Raw genomic sequence first — 23,402 nt, forward strand, 5'->3', positions numbered from 1 at the left:
AATTTTAATAAAAATGTCTTTAAGTAAATACAAAAATCGATCAACTTAGTTATTATACATTACATAAAAAAACACTAACATTAAATTAAATTCAATTAAATCTAGCATAACATTTCACACTTAGAGATAATGAAAACACAACTGAAAAACACCAGCGACGTAGTTATAATTTACATTACACCAGAGTATATATGCTATACATAGTACGTATGTATATGTATGAAAGTAATATTTTAACACTGTTTTTTTCGCATAAAATAAAAATAACTTAAAATGCACGGAAGTACAAAAGTATCCTAGCACAGCTTTGCACTTCCTGGGTCGCAATTTTTAATACCAGAGAGAGCGAGGTTCGCTCTTATTAACCCTAAACCTAGGCGCTCTTTGCGGCCTATTTTGCATAATCCATTTAAAAGTTATGCATGGCGATTCTGCTTTTCGGCCATTGTTTTGCGGCGATGTTTTTATAGCAAAATAAAAATATGAGAAAAAATGGGTATATCATTTAACACTTTTATTGCGAGGCGAACTAGCTTTTATCGCGGGTTTTATAAGGTTATACAACACACATATGAGATGAACTTACGACTATATAAACAATGCGAAAGCATAGTAAAAATGGGTGAAATTTAGTGTGGGAAAAGTTTTGTGTTGCTTTTATTGGGGCGTTTTTAACTTTATGGTCTGTTGTGAATGTTAGGTAGAAATATTTTTTATCTTAATAAGTTTTTAATGCCATTCGAATCCAATGTAAGCCCCTAAGAAAAACTTTACCCTGATATATAAAAAATATGGAATAATAATAAAAAATAATGTGAAGTCTTATTTGTTCTAAAATTAAGTAAATCAGTACATTATATTTGTATTGAATTTACGTTTATTTTGTCTAACTTATTTTAACATTTTTTGAAAGCAGACTGCACTAAAAAAATATTTTACCTTATTGCTTAAAATAGTATAAATATTTAAGGAAAAAATAAAATTACTATTTTACATTTTTTTTGTGATAATTAATATAGGATTATTATATTGATTTATTTTTAAAAAAATCGTTACTCAAAAAAGCAGTTTATTGAATTTGTTACTTATGCTTTATATTTAAAAATATAAAATTAAAAACAAACCAAATTTTTGAAAGGTTGCAGTGCTCGTGTTTTTTTTACTTAAAAACAATATTTAATATAAAAGATGAATTATAATTAATTTATATTTTTTTAATATATTGTATTTTATATATAAAATCCAATTAATTTGAGTTTTCATATTTAATTTTGACACAAAAAAATATTTTAACTTATTAGGAAGTGAGTTACTTGTGTATATTATATATTGACTCAATAGTTAAAAATAATTCAAACCTTAAAACTAAATATTTTAAGTATATTATATGAAATAGAATTTTAACTAGACTCTCACTTTGCAAGTTCTCTCTTTCGATGGCGGCTTTGACAATCCGACATTCGGCATCCAACGTAAAACTAATTGCTTTTGAATGTCAACTTCGGCATTCATTTATTCCGCAGTCAGCGCAAATTTACAAAGCTTTATGGTCGACTAAATGCCGATAATTCCAAAATGCCACTACAATTCGATCCATCCACCTTTTAACCGAAACATGATTTGGAAGTTTAAAATAGTGTTGTTATTCAATTCATGATAATATAATATTTATTACAATTTAATTTATTATTTATATGTAATGAAAGTCATGCATAAGGAATTTGCCTTCCAACGTCCGATTCGGACGCTTGAATTGCCATAAATTATTAACACACTTTGTAGTCAGCCTGTTACTGATATAAACAATGGTCGGACAACGTATTTTATAATTTAACCGTATCGATTATCTCCGGGGTTTTCCCAGCGGAGCCAAATAGACTTAGAAATGAACTTTGGCTGTTACACAAGTCTGTTTCCTTTCGCAAGCGCTCTCCAACTTTGTTCTGTAATTATATTAAGCAACGTAACAAAGTTGTTTTTTCTATTACTTTATATAATTACACAGCTCCTTATACGGGGTGTGCTGCAAAAATAATATGTATTATTTAAAAAAAATGATGGAATTATATTGTTTACACATTTTTTATGACATGTCTATAACAATCAAATTTGATTCAAATGCATTTATAATAATAATTTAGTGGTACAGTAATAAATACATTTAAATAATTGATCACTTTTAAATAAGATGTAGTATATACAATTCTTTAAAGTTTAGCTTGAAAAAAAATATAAAATTGCATTGCGAAATAATAAAATGAAATATATATTAAAGAGTTTTTTGTCCTGATAATTTAAGATAAATAATAAAAAAATATATTAAAGATTAGAAATCTAGAATAATAAAATAATGTATAAAAAATAAGACTTACTTAGATAATAATTGCTTATATTAAACATTTTTATTGTAAGCAAAAGCTTTTCAATAGCATGTTTTACTTTAAAAAATATTCCTTGAATATTAATTTCTATCGTGTGCATCAATTGAATTAGAAATCTATCGTTCTATATGTTTCTTTTAAACAATTATATTTAGATTTTATAACAATGCAAAATAGTATCACATATTGTAATTAATATTTTGTTAATGTTTATAAATTAAACACACCTTTTCTACAAAATAATAAATTTTAAGCTTTAGAATTAAATTAATATTAATTCAACATTTGTAATAATAATTTTATCAAAAAAAAGGCATCTAAAAGTAGCCTCTAAATCGCATGTTTTTTTTGCAATTACACTATAATTTATTTTAATATTTTTGAACAGCTTTTTAACCTTTTTGTAATAATCCACAATTTTTATTGTAATATTTTTATTTATTGTAATAGTGCGTACAATTATTTAATATTTAAGATTTTTTATGAAACTGTGTAATTTAAATTTAATGCTATAGTCGAATAAAGTATTCCTTATACTTTACTGATTTTTTGTTGAGCAATGCATATTTATATTTAATAACGATGATAAAAAGTATTTATAATTACGTAAATGTTTGTAAGCTTAACTAACTAATTTAAAGAAATATTTTTTATTATCTATAAATAAAATATTCAGGTGTAAATATTGCCTAAAAATAATTTTGGTTCAAAGTGAAATTTATTATTTGTTCTACTTTCTATTTATAAACAATGTCACAAGAATAAAATGTAATTAAAGATAGAATACTGATATAGATATTTTTTAAGAATAGACAATTTAATAAAGTTAAATTATTATTTATTTATAGCACGATTTAAATAACTTATCGATTCAACGTATGATTTAAAATATAAAAAGCGCTTTTAAAATAATGAATTTGTATTGCATTTTATTTTGATATTTTTATTGCATTATATATTGTCTAAATTTAAAACATATTTTAAAAGTGTTTTTCAATGATTTTTTTTTTCAGTTATTTAAAAGTTAGTGTTAGTTTTTTTATTTTTTTTCCAAATTTGTACAACATAATCAAGGCTCAATTTTAGATTTCTTGAAATTTAGCAAAATGAAAAATATTTTTACTGTAACTCCACCCCTAGCAATAATATGAAAAATTGTATTATTATGTTTGTCTGCATACTACAATTTTTGTTTTTTGTCAGAGGGCTGTTTTTATTATGATTTATAAATGGTCGTTATTGCGGCAACCCTTTTTAGGCAAATGTTCTACAAAATTTTTTTTAAATGTATTTCAGTTTAAAGTTCAGATATATGCCCAAGTTTTTAACCCTTGTCTTAGTCTTATAAATATGATTACCGTTGTTTTTTTTTTGTTTCACAACTTTATTTTTAATACATTATAAATACGTTCTAAAAGAAATTTAATTTATTTTACATTTTTTTTTCAGTTTTTGTTAAGATTTTGGCTATGAATAATTCTGCCAATAACGATTGTTTATACATTAAGGTATTAAACAGTTTAGAAAAATGATTCGCCATTTTTAACGTTAAAATTAAACAAATGATTCAAGGTAATTTAGAATGTAACCTTTTATATAATATGTATTTTTTTTGTGCGCTATGATTTATCATTTTTTTTTCTTTACATAAATAACCTACGACATTTCGTCGAATATTTACATTTGCCTATCGAATCCTGGCACGGGCGTTATTTCAGTTTATATTATATAACACATACACACATCAACATAGGTATCGACATAGAGCGAAACGAGGCGAAAGTGTCTAGCGCCGTAGGCCCCTAGCCATAAAACCATATCGATTCTCGCGCCTTTATCGACGGAACAAACGCAAATTTGCCATACGGTCCCCGAAAAGCATTCACATGCAATATATCCGCTTTTTTATTAGTTTCAGGCTCGGCCCGGAATGCTGCCGCGAGTGATGTTAATCGGTAAAGTGGTGCCGGCCTCTTGAAACGCGAGGAAACATGACGAGGACTCGTGCAGAAGAGTTTTCGGGTGGTGATAAAGAGGCGTTATAGAGGCGAAAGGGGGACGATGTGGAAGACGAGGTTTGTCGTCGTGTCCATGTGGTGGTTGTTGGCGACCCAGCCGGCAGCTCCTGTTAAGACTGTCCTCCTGGAGAAGCAAGGTATTTATATAACCAATGTTTTTTTTATTGATATTATATTTAGGACTACATCTTGATATTATTATCTCAATATTTAAATTAAATTAAATATTGTATATCAGTCATCAATACTAAAGCTTATTTAAAATCGTAACAGTAATTAAAGATAAAATACCGAATATCCTGCATCAACATCAAATACTACCCCTCGATTTATAAAAATAAAAATAGCCCTAAATCGTTTAGCATTATGGCAATTCATATTTATTCTTATGTGAGCGGATTCTTAAATCACCAAAGCAAAGATAAAGCCGCCGGCCGGTTAGAGTAATAAAAAATCGCTAAAAAATGTTGGTCATTCAAATATTTAGGATCTTCCGAGAAAGTATGCATTTACGTGTAGCACGAACACCTACGGAATGGTTTTTTATCTGAGTGTCATATTTTATTTAATAAGCAAAAATAAGGCAATTTAAAAATTGTGTTAAAAATTTGTAAACATTTTTTTGTCATACCCAGATACCATACCCAGGCAGTGGCTGCAAACTTTTTTGTACAAATTTAATTTTATATAATAAAATTTCTCGATTTGACTTTTTTCTCGTAAGATTCTTGAATAGAAATACTAATATAGGCTGAAAATAAAATTCTGACCATTTAATTTGTTGCTATTTTTAAATTTAAAGTTCGATTGACATCTTCAATAAGGGGTTAAATTAAAACATTATTAAATTGATTTTTTTATTTACAAAAAAAAATATTTTATGTATTTTATTAGTATATCATCTATATACGTATAAAATTTAATTTGCACATATAATAATAACCAATATTTGCATTGACTTTCTTCTACTTTATTTTGTTGAATTAAAATTATTTTATTTTTAACCTTTCTTATAAAGAACTTTTTTTTTTAAAAAAGTATTTCTAAATTATAATAAAAATTAAATTATTTCGGAATAAATATTTTTTTTATTGTAGCAAAAGATCACTTACGAATATTTATTTTGATTTTCATGATTAAAAGCATTTTTTTATTTCAATAAGTATTATATAATATGTTGGGAGGCTTTGATGCAACATATTCCGTTATCTTCCTTTTCACGTCTGCTTTCTGATTTTTTTAATATAAATGTTGCATCAAACACAATAAATGTTAATCGGATGGAGCAAGGTCTGTAAAATATAGTGGATGAGATAAAATCTTCCAGCTAAGCTTCTTTATGTTACGTGGGGGCGTACATTGTCCTGTTGTAGAACAAATCGACTTCTGTTGACAAGTATATCCTTATTTTTACTTTATTATGCACAATAATCCGGCTAATCAGCAGTTTGGCACGATTTTAAAATTTCGTAATGCACAATACGTTTGCAATCTCATCATATAGAAAAAACGTAATTGACAGGTGACTCTTGTGGTACAACACACATTCCACATCTCTGTTTATTAAATTATCGAGAAAAAGCGACCATCTACAGAAGCTCTTGGGATATACAGATACGCGATGACATGTTTTTTCTCTTAATTCGAGTGAAATCTATACACCAGGAGTGGCCAACCCGCGGCCTGTTTTGAACATTTTTGTGGCCCGCGAGATTCTTTACAATGTACGTTTAGTATCATTATATTATATATGTATACATGTAAGAATAATATTAAACACAATAATAATAACTCATTATATTCCAATTTTTCACTCCCAAAAAATATTTATAGTATATCTAAATATAATTTTATATGTGGGCCGCGGAGTTATGATGCATTTCTAAAGTGGCCCGCAAGATCATTTGGGTTAGCCACCCCTGCTATACACTTTGTATTAAAGTTTGTTTTATTTGTCTATGCAATGGCAAACTGGTTTAGTTTCTTCGCCAGTTTAGGTAGAATCTGCTTATGTTTCTGTAGCCATGATATCATAATATATTTTTTTGGTCTCCCACATTAGAACTATACTTGATATTGTAATTTTTTATTTAAATTGTATTAAACCATCTTTGATATTTGCGGATATCTACTACTTTACAAATGTTTTTAGTGGGCGTAATTGCCATTTTTTTGAATTCATAAAACATATAATTTCGTATAAATTATTCACTTGGTAAAAATTGGCATTTGGCTAAAGCAATACTGACAGTTAAAACTAAAATTTAAAAAACTTACATTTATTAAGGGATAACCTTATTTATAAAAATATTTTGTGTAAATAACCTTAAAATAAGCAACAAAAAAATATCTTGAAAGCCCAAATGTTAATAAACGCACGAACGAAGCGAACTAAAACAATCACCAATAATTATTCAATTGATCTCGACTCTCCATTAATTAATCGCTTCATTCGCATCAATAAACTTTCACCGTGGGCGTTTCGCAGAATATTCTCATTGAGTCGAAAGCAAAAGCAAAAGCAACGATAGGACAAGAAGAAACAGAAGAAGGGGATGGAGCGGAGAGAAAAAGGACCGAACATAATCGCCGGGTTCGTTAAGGTAAAACGCCCATTGTGGCATGTTTAAGGGCTCAATAAATAAACAGAGATCTAGCTACATCGGAATAAAACTCACTTTGCATAATCCATTAGTGCCCTTTTAATAAAAATCGAGACAAAAAGCCCAAAGGCGACGCCATAGTGAAGCTGCCCCGTTAACGAGCACTCGCTGCACTAACTCTGCCCGGCTGTCTGTATACCGTAGACCGAGGCTTTTGTCTTTGCCTTTTTGAAAATAAAACAGCCCCGCCCTTAAATTACAATACTCTTAATGTTTTAATTACCATTCGGCCGGGGGTGGCGAGGGAAAAGATTTCCTCCCCCTTCCCCAGACGCTCTATAATAGAGAGCGCACTCTCTTTCTCCACTACCGCAAAAATGCTAAATTCTAAGAACGTTTTAATGCATAATATTATAGGGAATTGTATGTGTTATTTTAGTTCTAAGTAATATTTTATTTAAATATATATTCATAATATTTACAAATAAAACGCTAAGTCTGTCTCTCCGATGTCACTCTCAAATATAATTTTTTCAAAAATTGGATTTTTTTTTAATTAATGTTTAACAATATATTTTAATTTTAATAAAAATAACAAATTTAGGCAGCATAAAAATGTTACTTTTTAAATTATGAAAAGTATAAATTTTCATATGAAAATCGTTACATTTTTTTCTTGGTGTATTTAATTACATTTATTTATTTGTTTAGTGCTTTAAAAATAGTTTATACCAAAAACCTCATTTGTAACAACAACCCAACAGAAGATTATCAATTATTAATAAATAAAAGTAAAGCTGTATTTTGTTTAAAACTAGACAGGCAATTATTGCTTAAAATATCTCTCTGACCATATTAATTTCCAGGCCGTTGTAATTTCGGGAATGTGGAATTTATATACGATAACTGACATGATTTATATTATTATATATATATATAAATTTTGGTAATACGTATTTAATAAATACTTTGATATTAACCACACTGATTAATTCAGAGCAGTTTATTATACAATAACAAATATATCTGTATTGCTAGTGTAATCTATTTATTTGGCACGCGTTCTAATAATATACGACAAATATGATCCGGTATTATTATACTGCATTTAAATTAGGTATTGTAGTAATTTATTTTGTGTATATTTTAAATAGATTTAAATTTTTAATATACATATTCATGTAATTCTTGTAACAATTTACGAAAGTAACAGTAACAACAGACTTATTTAATACGTCTACCGAACTTCTTAGATTTAATTAATCTATCAGGATATGTCCAGCAGACAAATATATTTTTGAAATACCTATTTGATGCATTTCATTATTGGCAAATATGGTTCTGCAAATTATTTCAATTAATATTTGAATATGTTTTTACACGACGGATTTTTTTTACTACAAAATACATATGTTTTTAATGTTTTGATCAGCTTTGGGCGCTTTTGTTTGTGCTTTAGCTTCATTGTAAAGTTTCTTGAATTACCTTTGTATAAAAATGTAAGTAATAATAACACTAATAATAAAAATGTACCTCATTTAAATTTTTTAAATATATACTATATTATATTAGCAGGTATTATATATATTTAAAAGGTAATTTAAGTCAAAACTTTTGTAATTGATTTTTGTACCTGTGTCACTAGAATTCTGTGGTTAAACTACTAAAGTAAACTAATAAATGTTTATGGTAGCCCATTATTGGTATTTGAACTTTGGCATTTGACAACTTTAACTGTTTTTAATTACATTTATATCTAATGGCTTGAAAAATTATATATAAAACTTACATTTTTTTACTGAGTAAATATTTTGTGAGTATATTGCATAAAATAAATAGGTTTTATAATAAAAACTAAATATATCCATATATATATACAAAAAACATAAGTTAAATAATATATTTTAATTATGCTCTTTAAAAACGCTCAGAAAACTGTAAAATCGTGCGATAAATATTATTGATACTCGTATTTTGTATCGTGAATGACAATGGTTTTGCTTTTAAAGCGCCACCCAGTAGATGTTTTACTGCCTTATAAGAGTTTTTTTTTAATTTTGTGGCGTATATGGTAGAGCAAAATTAGTGATAATTATATCATTATAATTTAAATCAGTCATTACAGATTAGGATTTTATAGATTTTTTAATCTTACGGATCAATATCGTGATTATTAATTAAAATTAAGCTGGGTCATTCATATAAGGTAATAAAAAAGAATCTAATAGTTAGGTAATTTAGCTCATAGTAATTTAATAAAAATATAATTTATTTTATGTTTTATTAAAAATATATTTAAAAAATAATAAATACTTGCACATTTCGAAATATAAAGAGGAAAGAGCGTAATAAGATCAAGCAAAGAGTCAGAATTTAGAAAACCTCCATCTTTTATCATATGACCATTGCAAGGGTTAAACTAATAATCTGTAATTGCAAACAGTTGTCTACATTGATCATTACTTGCTTGCACCTGATTTTTTCTGTAAATCGTTGAATAACTTTATCTGTCGGTCCTTTAATATCATGAGGTACCGCAGCTAGTAAGTGTACAAATACCGGACACTTAACTTTTTTATTAAATCATTTTATTTTTTTTAAATCAGTATTTTTTTATAAAAATGATATATTTGAATCATTGTGTATATGTGTGCTATATTTTAGATTTTAAATCTTTCAAGACTACAAGTTAGAATAAGTTAGATGAAATGAAACACTTCACTGCTTATTTTTATTGCCATTTACTAGTTAATAGAGATTAAATCTTTACTTCTATACTAAAAATTATTTAAAATGATTCAGTTTTATCATTAGCTAAAATAATGTGACTTTTGTATACGAACTTCTTAAATTCTGTAATGGATATTATTCTCTTCGCACTTCACCCGTGTTAAAGACCTTTAAGTTATGTAAATGTAACGGCTCAAATCAGCCAATTTTACACATGTTTCGCCTAATAAAACCCTTACTGGCAAATCAAGCGCTTAATCAGCGTCACAATCAATTAGACTGAGACCGATTCGGCGCAGAAACTTAGCATAAATTTGCGTCACACGTGTGTGACGCTTGTGAGACGGAGACAAGTGCTCTTCAGTCACTCTCCGTACATGTGTCTGTCCATATTTGCTCACGGCGCATTGAGCAAATTTGAGATTATCTCGATGTAATTACGAGATTAATGTCACCTGTCCTGTTTATTCAATAATGTCGTTAAGAGGCAAATTAATGCGCGTAGACAATGACGCTTTCCTGACACTTGGAACCGAGGGGATTTCGCTTTAAATAGACGTTCAGATTTTAAATATAACGTGACATATAGCATTTTCAGTTTATTAATAAATTTATTGGAAATATAATATTGCTAACCACATAATGTGATTAGTAAGTTTGTTATAATTTACAAGTTTGTATATGTTAGTTATACGTAAGTGCGTCCATAGAACGTAAAGCTGTACCAGCAGATGCGAAGAGAGAAGCGGCGGCCTTTGCAATTTTTAATAGTCGCAAATTTGTTTGGCCCTTCTCTTAGATATAGTTCGTATGAACTTAATTAATCCAAGTTGGAGAGCTCTTGAAGTTCTTATGCTTTAAACTTTGAAGGGGATGTTTAAGTGTAAATGTTAGTATAAGTATTTCCGTATTTTAGTATTCATACCTATGGCACACTTCATAAAAATGTTAATAATAATATTTATTAAAAATTTATTAATAATATTTCTTGTTGTACGAAACACGACGACGGCCTACCGTAGTTAAGTGATCTAAGATTACCGATTATATTTATTTAAGCTTCAGGAAATTTCATTATAGATTATAGATTTCATTATAGATTAAAATAACAGAAATACTGCCTATAAAATTATATCCTTTTATTCTTAAAATAAATGCGTGATTTTTCTAATAAATAAATTTATTTTATCTTTAATATATGACAAAAAATTTAAAATCTTGTACAATATTTTGTTTGAGAATATAAATTACCCTAGTAAAGTTACCCTACTTTATTTTTTTGTAACAAGGCTAATAATACCTCATTTTTTTCAGTACGAACTGTCGACGTCCAGGCGGTCGAAGGCAAGAATGCCGAACTTCCTTGCGACATATCATCGGGAAACCAGGACAAAGTTCACATGGTGTTCTGGTTCAGGGACGACGCTGGAATACCTTTATACAGGTACGTTAACTTGCCTAACGAAATTAAATCCATATCAGTTTCGTTTGTCGATCCGTACGCTAACTCGATTAAAACTAGTGCTCCGCTGCTTCTCCTCACTTTTCCTTACTGCCGCGTTTTAATGAGATCAAAGTGGATATAAACTCGCATTACGCTCGTGTCACATTATCGCCGGTAATTTTCATACAGCTTCCTGGTGAACTTCCTTCCTTCCTTCCTGTGTCTATGAACAATCTGTTTGTGGACCAGCTGTCTGTCTGCTCTTGCTTGGTTTATCCCATCATGCAATCTCCATGTAGAGGTTTGAAATTTGTTATATTGCAGCAAACACTGCAGCATCGATGAGCAAACTCATTGTGTTTGTATCGAAAAAGATACATATCGTAAAAGTTTGTATTAAAATGCATGGAGGATTACAATATTGAATAAAGCTTCCTACAGAAATAAAGTTTAAATATAACGCACAGTGTGTGTGAGTTAATAGTAACAATAAATATAATATTTTACATATATAACATTTTGAAAGCTACAATATCAAATGTATTGAACTTCCTTAAAATTTACACTTATTAAGGCAAATATTTTTATTTTTTTATAGTAACATTTTTTCCTATACAATGTATATTTAAAATATATATTCATCTTCAGAATTTAATTCGTGATCATAATAAGTACATCACTGGCAAAATATCCAAATAAATAATATATACGACTAATACATACGAATATTATGTGTGGTCAAAATAAAACTTTTAGCTTTTTATATTAAAAATAAAAATAAATATAAATGCTAAATATATTATTTTATGAAATATCACTGATTTTTAAACGGAATGGTTTTAAACAATTTTTGCTTTTTTTAAATATATTTTATACATTAGTAATTTAATTAAATGTGAATTCACAAACTTAACATTTATTAGTATGATTATAAGCCCTTAATTTAAATAAATTTAATCGAGATTAATTAAAAAGCAATATTTTACAAATATTTTGAAAAAAATAATTGCGGTTTAAACCATTGATTTTTTATTAGTTCTGATTAAAAATATATTTAACATTATTTATTTAAAGTTGTACACGTTTTTCTGAGACACCGTATAGTAAATTTTACTTTATTCAGAAATTCAATTAACAAAGTCATAAATATGCACTTGATTTGTTACCCTTTCGATTGCGGCTAAACTTGCCTATAACTTTCATTATGCTCAGGTGAATAGCTGTTACGCTAAAGATTGAATAATTTATAACCTCAGTTATATAGCACTATATATATATAGAATATATTATTATACGATATTATGAAGGCTTAAATAATAACAAAATAACATAATAGAAAATGCTAGTAAATAATGTAATAATACAACTTCCTAGAGATGAAAAATATGAATATAATATTTTGACGCTAATCAAATATAATATATCTAGCTCAAAATGTGTCACCCAGTTTTACCTGGGCGTACTTTATCATAAATTATTAACATTTATTAAATTAAATTATATGTAAATTCATATACAGATTATAAATATTTTTTTACAAAATATTTAATACTTAATTTATTAGTTTACAATTAATTTTGGTAATAATAAATTACATTTTTTGTCTTTCACTGAAATGAATGTATAATTGTCAATGTGATTTGATCTTTTCATTGAGCAATGTTTCAAAATGTTGTAGTGCTTGTCTTGCAAAAAAATTAATTATTCGATTTTTTTTTTTATCGGTTATTATTTATACAAATTGAAAATGTAGGATTTTTATCGGTTTTCTTATCGGATGAATTTTAACGGTTTTCTTGATGGTTGAGAAATAGCAAAAATATAGGCAAGCGTAAAATATATTTGCTAAGTAATGAATGTAAATTCCAGAAAGGTGTAATATTTATTATTTTCATTAAATTAATCAGTAAAAGCGATTTTATATTGAATATCTAAAGCATTTAGTTTGTTCAGTGCAATTATTTTTATTAAATCAATAAGAAAATACATATACTACACATGCGTGCTTTAAATTTGGTGTAATGAATAGGTAATGGCAAAACAATTACACATATTGTTTAAGGCCAACCTGTATGTATTTAATATATAAATATTTTCTTACATAAAAAGGGTTGCACGAATGCGAATTAAATGAATTCCGCCTTTGCCTAATCTAACAATAAAGTCGTTTCGTGACCAATAAACCTAACCACGTTTAATGGCCGACTATAGCAAAAAGAAAAGCGAACTAAAAATATCAATTACGATTGAGTTTTCACGTGGCTCTGGCGAAAAGTAAAAAGAAAATGGGTCGCGTGGTTTTCTTTGCCAAGTTCGTGTGCCAAACTTTGTATCGACTGTTTTTGTACTCCTTTTGTACGTTTGTATCGTAACGTGTAATAAGTGTTCTTCAAAGATTTTATTTTTAAATTATTAATTAATAATAATAGTTACAATAAATATTTAAGTTTTAGGAAATTATTTCATTTACCTCTTCAGATCCAGTGCACATTGCAATGCACAATAATTTATTGCTTGTTTTTGAAGCCATTTTAGATTTATTTTTATCAGGACCGTTTGTGCATCACAGTGTACACCATATTATTTCAAAATACAAAAAAAAAATTTTCAAGCCTTAAATGTACATAATATATTAATTCACAAAAATATTTTTTCTATGAAACGTACAAATTCAGGTTTTAGTAGTTCAAGTTTAAACTATGGAAATAGTTTTTAATACAGATCCATATAAACTTATACTACAATATAGTTTAATTATATTTTATTTATAGTTTATTATAACAAAAAAATCAATTAAAATAATTAGCATTACTTAGAAAATGAATGCTTGCAATAAATATGTTTTAAATTATCTTTAATAAATATATTTGGAAACATTGTAGTAATAAAAAAAACTAGTTTTATTAAAACCGATAATTAAAAAGACAGATATTTAATAATAAAAAAATTAAATGTACGAAACACAATGCCAGATATTTATTATTATCTCTTTCCTATATCAATTAAACGTGTTTTTTAGCAAATTCCTATATTTATATTAAATACTTAGACGCATATATTGTAAGCAAAACATGTACAAACATTTGTAAATAAGGCGAAAAAATTCTAGCTTAAAAATAAACTATGTAGTACATAATGTTCAAACTGCTTGATGACGCTCTATTGACGCATAAAAATAATAACATATTTTTATTCCACAAACATATCTTTTAACCCGATTTTTTTTGGGATCACTTCCATAATCCAACCTTTTCCTATCGTAAGTGCCTTTATATGTTCTAAATTTCATATATGTATATGTGTACAAATACGCACACGTGTCCGAAAAGACGGACGCATATTCGTTGCCGGACACGGGTGCCCCATAAATATGATAAATTTGTCCGGGGCGGCCCGCGGACGGAACGTAATTACGCTTAATGGTTTCCTTGAGGCTTTGGCCCCTACGTGTGGATGCGGCCCTTTGGCGATGGACCGTGAATGTCCTCCGCCTAATAGGTTATTTCATAGCGTGCGAGTTTATAAGTCAATTTGCTTTCAGCGAAGACGCAGGCCGGCTGCTGTGTAACCCTGTGCGTAATTTATTAATATAATAATCAAACGTATATGTCAAAGTCCATTTAATGACATGCTTTCAACGCCTAAATTATAGTAAAATACTTTTATATTAAAGAAAATTTAAATGTAAATTTTAATATTTTGATATTACTAAATCAGGTGGTTTTTATTTTGTATACATTGTTTCAGAAACGCATTGCTTATAATTGACAGATCAAGTTGGATAATATTTTAATTAAATTAAAAACATCTTGACTCAAAAGATTATCTTAATGCGTCACGATGGTCAAAAATATACATAGAATATAGGTAGAGCATAAAAAACATGTTGTATTAAAATTTAATAATAAAAAACAGGCTTTTCGTAGCTGATATTATAAATATCAATATGCGATGCCAACGTTTTAAGGAACCAGATAGCAATAGCTATAGGCGAGTGCTGGCTCAATCAGGCATTAAAAGAGGACGCGATCGTGAATTTAGAAGACGTTCCAAATAGTTTATTGGCAAAATAACCCTTTAGTAGTTTAAAAAAACGCTTAGCAGCATAAAACTTTATGCGCTGAGACACAAATACTTACAATAACCAAATATTTTTTTATGAAATTATCTCAAAAACTTTTACCGAACTTTATTTATTCTTAGCTTTTTATTTTTATTTCGGTGCTATGTCCGATTCCAGACATTAGCAACCACCTTTCTGATAAGCTCTAAGTATCCCTTCGGTCTTTCTCTGTACAAACCCCTTCTTCAAATGTTATCCCCGTCTATAGGCATATGTTTTGCAACCATGACATCTTCTTTTTTACGATCCATTTTTAAATTTTTTTTTTATAATAATAAGGTATGAAAAAGCTCATACTTTGGATCTCAAATCATGTATCTAAGGAACTTTACCTTCGTCTATTTGTAGGTTAAAAAAAAATCTAGATCGCGTACTATATGTAGCATTTAAGGTAAAATAAAGCCACATTTCAAACGCTTTTAGTTAAAATTTTTAAAGTCGATATCTCACATCCGTATTGACCGACATTTACAGATTTAATTCCACTCGAGACCAGCCTTAAATTTTAAAACAAGATTTTAGAAATTTCGATGCAGACTTTAATCTTTTCGTCAGTATCCATTTCGTCATTTACTCACAAGAATTTTCTTTTTAAAAACACATCAAATTTGATAAAATCGTGATTTTTCGTAACAATATAACAATACTACTTATAATAAGTGAAAATCAAAAAAAGCACAGCTAAACTAAATTTTGACTAATGAAAGCGCAAAAAATAATTGTCTTTTCTCATACGTCAAAAGCAATAAAATCGTGCCGTCGCCGCCGCTGTGTTAACGATCGGTTATCTAGCATTCATATGAGAACGTTTATAACAATATTACTACTCACAATAAGTGAAAATCAAATAAAACATGTAGTCGCAGTGGGAACGCTCGTTACTCGGCGTTCCTACTGCGACGGCGCCGACATGATTTTATTGCTTTTGACGTGAATTCTTAACTTCTGAGAAGTAATAATTGTTTTTGCGCTCTCCTATTGACCACAATTTAGTTCGAATATACTTTTACCAATGCTCTCATATCAAAAGTTTGTAGTGGTATCGGTAGGGATAGCTATTATATTTTTAAAACATAGGCTATATGCGAGATGCAATGTCTGTATGTACTTCTTGATAGGAGTTGAGTTCATTTATTTTTAATTTAAAACTTGACCTTTTAAGAATGCTAAAGCCCTAATTACTTTTAGAACTTTCATTAGATCAAGTTGAGTTTAGTTAATTCCTGTAGGTTAGGTTTGGGTTTGAATATAAAATGAACGTATCGCAACTGTCAAATTATGTTTTATAGATATTTAGAGCAGCGTATAATTTTACTATCGTTTATTAGTTCAGTTATATTTTTTTTAGTAAATTGTTGAAAATATATTTGGACTTCACTAGTGAACTTACTGAAAATATACATTTAATGTAACATTTGTACATCATAAATATATAACTTTTTATACTACCTATGGAAAAATTTCAATCATATAACTTTACTAGCATCTGCTAGATAAAAATATATACCTGCCGGTGAAAATGTATTATGAAATGATTTCACTAAAATGACATACTTTAAAAAATATTTTTGTGATAAATTAAAGACTGTTTTTTATTGATTTTCTTCAAAGCATAACCCGATTTTCTTTGGTGTAGAATCAGAGACGTCTTTTCATTTTTCTCCAGTGAAGGGGGGGGGGTCTCTCATTTAAATTACGTCCCTGTTTACATAGCTACCCAGGTATTTAAAATGCTTTATCCTTCCAATGAATTTTTTTATCTACTATGTTTATGCGTAAGCTCTAATAAAAAACTTTATTTATTAAAAACATTATATATAAAACTTCGTAATTCATCGACGGTTTCGGCAAATATTGTAGTGTCATCAGCATAACAAATACTGTTAATTGTTCCTTCGATGATTTTTATTCATATTTGTCTATGAAAGTATAAAATGAAACAAATATGAAAAATAACACATCTTTCCCAAATGCTTCTCTGTATTTGTATATTTTCAGTCATACGTCTCTGGGATCTACCCCGATAAAATTTAGGCTCTCCATAAGATTATCATATTTTAGACGGTTAAATGCTTTCTTGAAATCTATGAAGAAAATATAATCAGGTTTACTTACTTTGTAACATCTTTGAAGTAGCGTCTGCGTCCAAAGGAGCGTTTCTCGTGTACCTAAGCCTTTCTTTAATCCAAATTGTTTGTTGCTAATTATTAATTTGCAACGTGTGTGAATTTTTAACAGAATTTTGAGTAAATGAGTGACTCATTAAGCTCATAAGTTTTAAATCGCTGCACATGTACGAATTGCTCTTTTTTTAAGGGAATAAATTTCGATCGCAATCAGTCGTTAGGTGGTTTTCTAGAGAAGTATATTCTAATATAGAATTTAATTAAATATTTTTTTTTAATTTTAAGAGCTCTACAAATATCAAATCAGGTTCAGTTGACTTATTATTTTTTTTATAAGATATTTTATCTTAGACTTAAATATGTTCAGTGCCGTTTCAACTTTGTTCCTATAAGGTCTCTAAATAATGATTTTATATACTTGTTCCATTTAATTTTTAGTAAGGAACATATAATTTCACTTTAGTCTAAATAGTATGCACTCGGAACTTTAATTTAAATATAATATTATACTTTGCATTTTTTTTGCATAAAGCACCTTCAAGGACATTAAATCTCAGTTGAATGTTTTAGTTGACTGGTTCATAATATGTCCACAGGAAATCTGCAAAACTTTTAATGGTTTATTTCTATTCTCTGGAGGTAAGCTCCTAATTTTAATTAGCAAATGCGAAATGCATGATGCAAAGAGGTTCAAAGGGCTACGAACCGAATGCAGGTAGTTAACTCCTATAATACTTTCAATTGATCGCTCTTTGCAGAGGAGAGCTGCTTAAATCGTTTTACGTGGCCAGCTGCGGTCGGTTATTACCGGAGTCTGAACTTTCGGCCAAGTTGGTCGAACGGATCTAGCACACAGCATCTCCGACAACTCTAGAATGAGCAAATTGTATGTGTGTGTTGAAAACTGTAATTGCGGTTGTGGTAACGGCGCTTTTCGTCGAACTACTCAAATAGCATCCACGCTCCGAATACCAGATGCGGATTTCAATCAATACGACTTTGAACACTTGCTATTGTATGTTTATGCGAGTGTGGTCTCATATTGAATATACCAAAAAGGGTTTCAGTTATGATATCGTATTTTTATATTAGTCAAATTTATATTTTAAGAATCAATAAAAGGGTAGTGCGGAAGATCTTGACCCTCGAAGACCTTCCGAAACCTAAAACTTGAATTTCTTAAAAATAGTTTAATTGTGAAAAAATTAGAAAAAAAAATATTTTACGAATTAAATATATTCTATGACAAAAATTATATTATCAACATTACCAAAAATATTAATTTTTGTAGAAATGCTGCATGTTTTTTTTTAAAAAATTTAAATAGAAAAAATCTAATGATGAAAATCAAAGCCATGTGATAAATTTATGTTTCAAAACATTTATTATTTAATGTTATTACACCTGTTTATATAATTAATGGTAGGGTAGATCCTCATGTACTTCGTTTAATCGTTAGAAAGTTTTAAACGGGTTACTTACTTGAGTTCGGTTCACAGCCCTTTCAACCCTTTGCACCATGCATTTCATGTATGCAAAGGTTATATTGCTATACGCGAGCTGATTAAAGATTGAATGCATTTGATAAGGCGCTTTTCCCTGAACATCCAATTAAACCCTTAAAGGGTCGTGTTACCTATTTTCAGATTGAACCGCTCGCACGACCAAACTTCTGAATCTCCCCCGGGCTTGCTTCTATAATTGAGTTATAATGTAATTTGAAGTCAAAGTTCATGCATGATGTTATTGATATTAAAAATATATACATATATATATATATAATACCTTTTTTTGTGTTCCACATCTGGTGTCTAACCGCTCGAAAACGGAAATTCGTGCAGAATTTCATTCAACAGATGCAAATATGCATTTATATGCAACGAATGCAATAAATGGTGTGCCTGGGTGAAATTTGGCACGAGATAGGATCGCTTCTTTGTATGTAGTGTAGCAATCTCGTAAATAAGGATAACATGTAAGTTATATTCCATTTTAATAGTTTAAAGTTTTAGTTAAACTTTCAATCGTAAAATAAAATTCTAGCGACATATTTATGACATTGCATAAAAAATATTGTAATACATGTTATATATAATAATTTATATTAATATACAATCACTGCATGTACCCAACATTTTTTTTTTCATTTGTATATGGTTAAAAAACAAACACATATAAGACATATGAGCCGTTGATTTTGAAAGTGGGGCAAGTCCATATTATGGGATTGTTGAATAATTAATAGTTTACGCTTGAATTGATTTAAAAATATTAGTAAGTAATAATATACTTATTTCATATTGTTTACGTTTTTTTTTTATGAAAAAGATATTTGCGTTATTTTACCAAAATCGTGTTTTTAATAGCGCTTAATGGACTTACATTAATTTCAAAAGCAATTATTTTATGAAAATGTTGATTTCCTGTTTTCAAGAGCTTAATTGTAATAAGAAAAAATAGAATAATTTATTATTTTTCGATTTTATTTTAACACTTTATGCTTTTTTCGAATAGGTGCATTAAACAAAAAGCCTAATTTTAATTTCTAGAAAAAAGGAAACAATAAATAGAAAAAATTTAATAATTATATACATAACACACAACAACATAAATACAATATAACAAAATATTTAGAGGAATATTACTATAATCATATTTTTATTTTTCTCTTCATTAATATGCCTAGTTTTTCCATTTATAGATGGCAATGTTATTTTGTCGAAAATCCTTGGCCTACCCCGTTTTGGCAATAAATCAATAGTTTTAAATTGTTAATCACTCTCTATTGATGTTTTATAATTTAATTTATACGGTTCTCTCTTCCTTTAGTTATATTAAATGTGTCTAAAAAAATCTTTTGCATAATAAAATTTGTCTTCCTTGGTATCTAAATAATATTTAAAACTGCAAGTCCTTTGCGTTTTCCTGTAATTTCTCAGTCGCATACTTCTCTTAGCACACTTCTGTGTTAAATCATTTAGAAATATATTTTATCTGCAAGACTCTAAAATTTTGTTACCTTTCTTCGAAATTAATTTGATTTATGCAACCTTGCTTGCAGTGACAATTTTTATTATCAATTTTGTTTAGGTTTTCTAATTTTTGTAATGTATCATCGTACTATTTGTTATACCCAGAAGATTCCTCATATGATGATAAATCTGACAGTTCCAGTATCCTTCTTCTTTTTGTTAAATTCTTTCATCTGTATTCATTTAGCTCAGAGCTATCCTAACTTTATGATGTGATGATTCTTTTTTTCTTACTAATATTCATGGGCTTTATTTCTACAAAATATTAATTTTATAAAATAACAAGGGTGAAATAATTTTTCAAAATGTTATGTTATTGTAAACGTTAATACAAAATTACCACATTAAAATAACTAATCTCACAAAATAATTATTGGTAATTAAGCACATATTTTTAAGTTCTGTTATCTGTTCCTAGTAACAAGTATTATATTTATATAAATATTTTTTTAAAACCGATCCCATTTTCCAATTTAACCATAAAATTTTAATAATCATAAAAATCCATAATAATTTATTATGTATATATATTCCACCTTTCTTTAACATTTAGTTTCACAATACCTATAGAATAATAAAAATTGTAGTTAGATATATATTACAATTATTTTATTTTAAGTGACTTGCCTCACTTTCAAAAGCAACAAACAATTAATATTACTGACTAAAATAAATAACAAGTAAAAAATTTACACTGATTGTGAATTGATTAAAAATTTCTAATGAAAATTAGTTCTAACTCTTTTTTTAATAAAATGGATTTGCCCTACTTTCAAAATCAACGGCTCATATCTATTTAACATTTTTTTAGGCTTTGGGAAAAAATTTTAGGCTTCCATATTTATACCAAATTGTAGCGAAAATTGTCAATAACAGCTGTTGCAACTCTACATTTATTATATTTTAATCAATATAAAGATGAAAAAGTGATGTTTAAGTTTGCTCACAGGTAAATTTTATAGCGTAACTTTGTGGAGAACCCCATATATTTTTGCAATCTGCAGATTTTTATGCGGAGCGGTGTTTTTTAATTATGAATGTAGTTCTTAGATTACCAAAGCAAAGATTGGATCGGTTAGAATATTTGAAAAAATCGTGAATAACGTTTTTTCCGTTAAAATACTTCCGACCCCAATAAATAATGCGTATTTGTAAATATCCGACACTGATTCACCGTTTTATATGCAGCAGTTGTCAAACACAAAATATCCATACAAATTTATTTTTAATCAAAAAGGTTTTTAAAAATCTTACGAGAAATGTAATTTCTCGATTAGGATTTTTTATCGAGAAATACTTTTCGATAATCACGTTCTTTGACTAGAAAAACTTAACTTTATATGGCATCAAACACATATGATTATTATTATATTTTTATTTAGAACTTATTCGAAATATTATTGTTTGAATATAAATCATTGTTACAAACTCCATCAAAGATCACCCAGTCGTTTATTACACCTATAACTCGATTACTTGCGTGTTTTCGTGCTTTCATGCATGCGTTGAAATCATCTGACCGATGCGTCGCTCGTTTGCTTGACGTCGACATAAATTTGGGTCACGGTGTATAAAATACGAAAAACTCTTATTGCGTTATCGCGTCCCTCATCACGCATCGAAATACATCACGGTGGCAAAATTGAAAAGAAAATTGTGTCGTCGCACGCGGGTCGACATTTCCCGACATTCGCATACATACATATATATTTTGGTGAAGGTACACATGAAGGGTTTGTTAGTGGACCTCTCGGGTCCAACCCGCAGCGACCACATTCCACGTGGACGTGCGCACATTTTCGCATGTTTAAAAGTTTGCGTTTGCTGATTTTCTACCGGCCAACGAACCGGGCGCCCGGAAAAGCTCGTGACCCGAATGCCGAGCATTTTCCAGGCGAAGCTCCGCGATAGAGAGCTTTGTTACACGCGTATATATTGAAACGTAAAGAATTATTGCCATCATATCGGTCGCGATACGCTTCATCCGACAGAGCACGCTTTTATGGCCGAATCGATGACGACATTAACGTCGCTTTTGTGACTCAGATACAAATTTTAGATACCTCCCTATACGGACAAATTTTACAAAAGTTGATAAAAAAAGAGCCTACAAAATAAAATTAACGTTCATATATGTACATACATATCAGTAGCGTGCCGTGACTTTTAAAACAGAGCTATGGTAATAAATATACATTAAAAAAAATTTCAGTCACCAAATAAGATATGATGAATTTCACATTTATTTTTTTATATATATTATATTTCTCTTTATCAATCATACATTTATTTTTTTTTAATCTTTCATCTACAAAAAAGTATTAACTTACAAAGTCATATCTAAAATATTATAACTAGCATTAACAAATTTAATTAGCTTATAATATATCATAAATAAATAATACGAATAAATTAAATAATTATGGTATGAATAAATAAATTAAAACTAATTACATGAATTTTCAAAAGTATTTATTTATATACAAAGTCAATCAAAGTCAGAAATTTCTTTATTACTGTATAGAATAAATTTGTTCGATTTTTTCAAGCAAAACTTTTTCTTTCGACATTTGTGAAAGCGTGAAAAGTCTGACTTCATTGCAAACTGATGTTTTTATGCATTTCAAATATGAAAAGGTTAGTTCGACTGTTAAAGTACTGACTGGAATAATAAAAATTAAGCGACAAAGCTTATACATTTCTAAAATTGTTTTTTTATCCAGTTCTATTTTTCTTAAGAATTTCCTAATCCCAATAATATTTCTGGTAAAAATTCAATATACTGCATATGGACAACAATTCACATTTATATTTTATTCAATTAAATAAACTTTCATTCGTCTGCCTTATTTTTGTGTCGCTTTCTATATATTTTGTAATACATAAAGGTGACTTTAATTTTTTTTTTTAAATATATGTATACAAAGATATATTTTAATATGTTT

General features: G+C 28.3%; 1 protein-coding gene across 1 annotated transcript in view; it reads left to right on the forward strand.

Annotated features, from left to right (window-relative positions):
* The window catches only part of LOC148225955 (kin of IRRE-like protein 1), a 231,105-nt gene that overhangs the window by 62,903 nt on the left and 144,800 nt on the right, over positions 1-23,402 (forward strand). The window contains exons 2-3 of the mRNA XM_088203998.1: positions 4,294-4,536; positions 11,047-11,176. Of these exons, the coding sequence (XP_088060124.1) occupies positions 4,443-4,536; positions 11,047-11,176 (224 nt within the window). The 5' untranslated portion in view covers positions 4,294-4,442. The remainder of the gene's footprint in view (positions 1-4,293; positions 4,537-11,046; positions 11,177-23,402) is intronic.

The sequence above is a fragment of the Plectrocnemia conspersa genome, unplaced genomic scaffold (genome assembly GCF_051122295.1).
Source record: "Plectrocnemia conspersa isolate PC_06_02 unplaced genomic scaffold, ASM5112229v1 ptg000014l, whole genome shotgun sequence".
NCBI lineage: Eukaryota > Metazoa > Arthropoda > Insecta > Trichoptera > Polycentropodidae > Plectrocnemia > Plectrocnemia conspersa.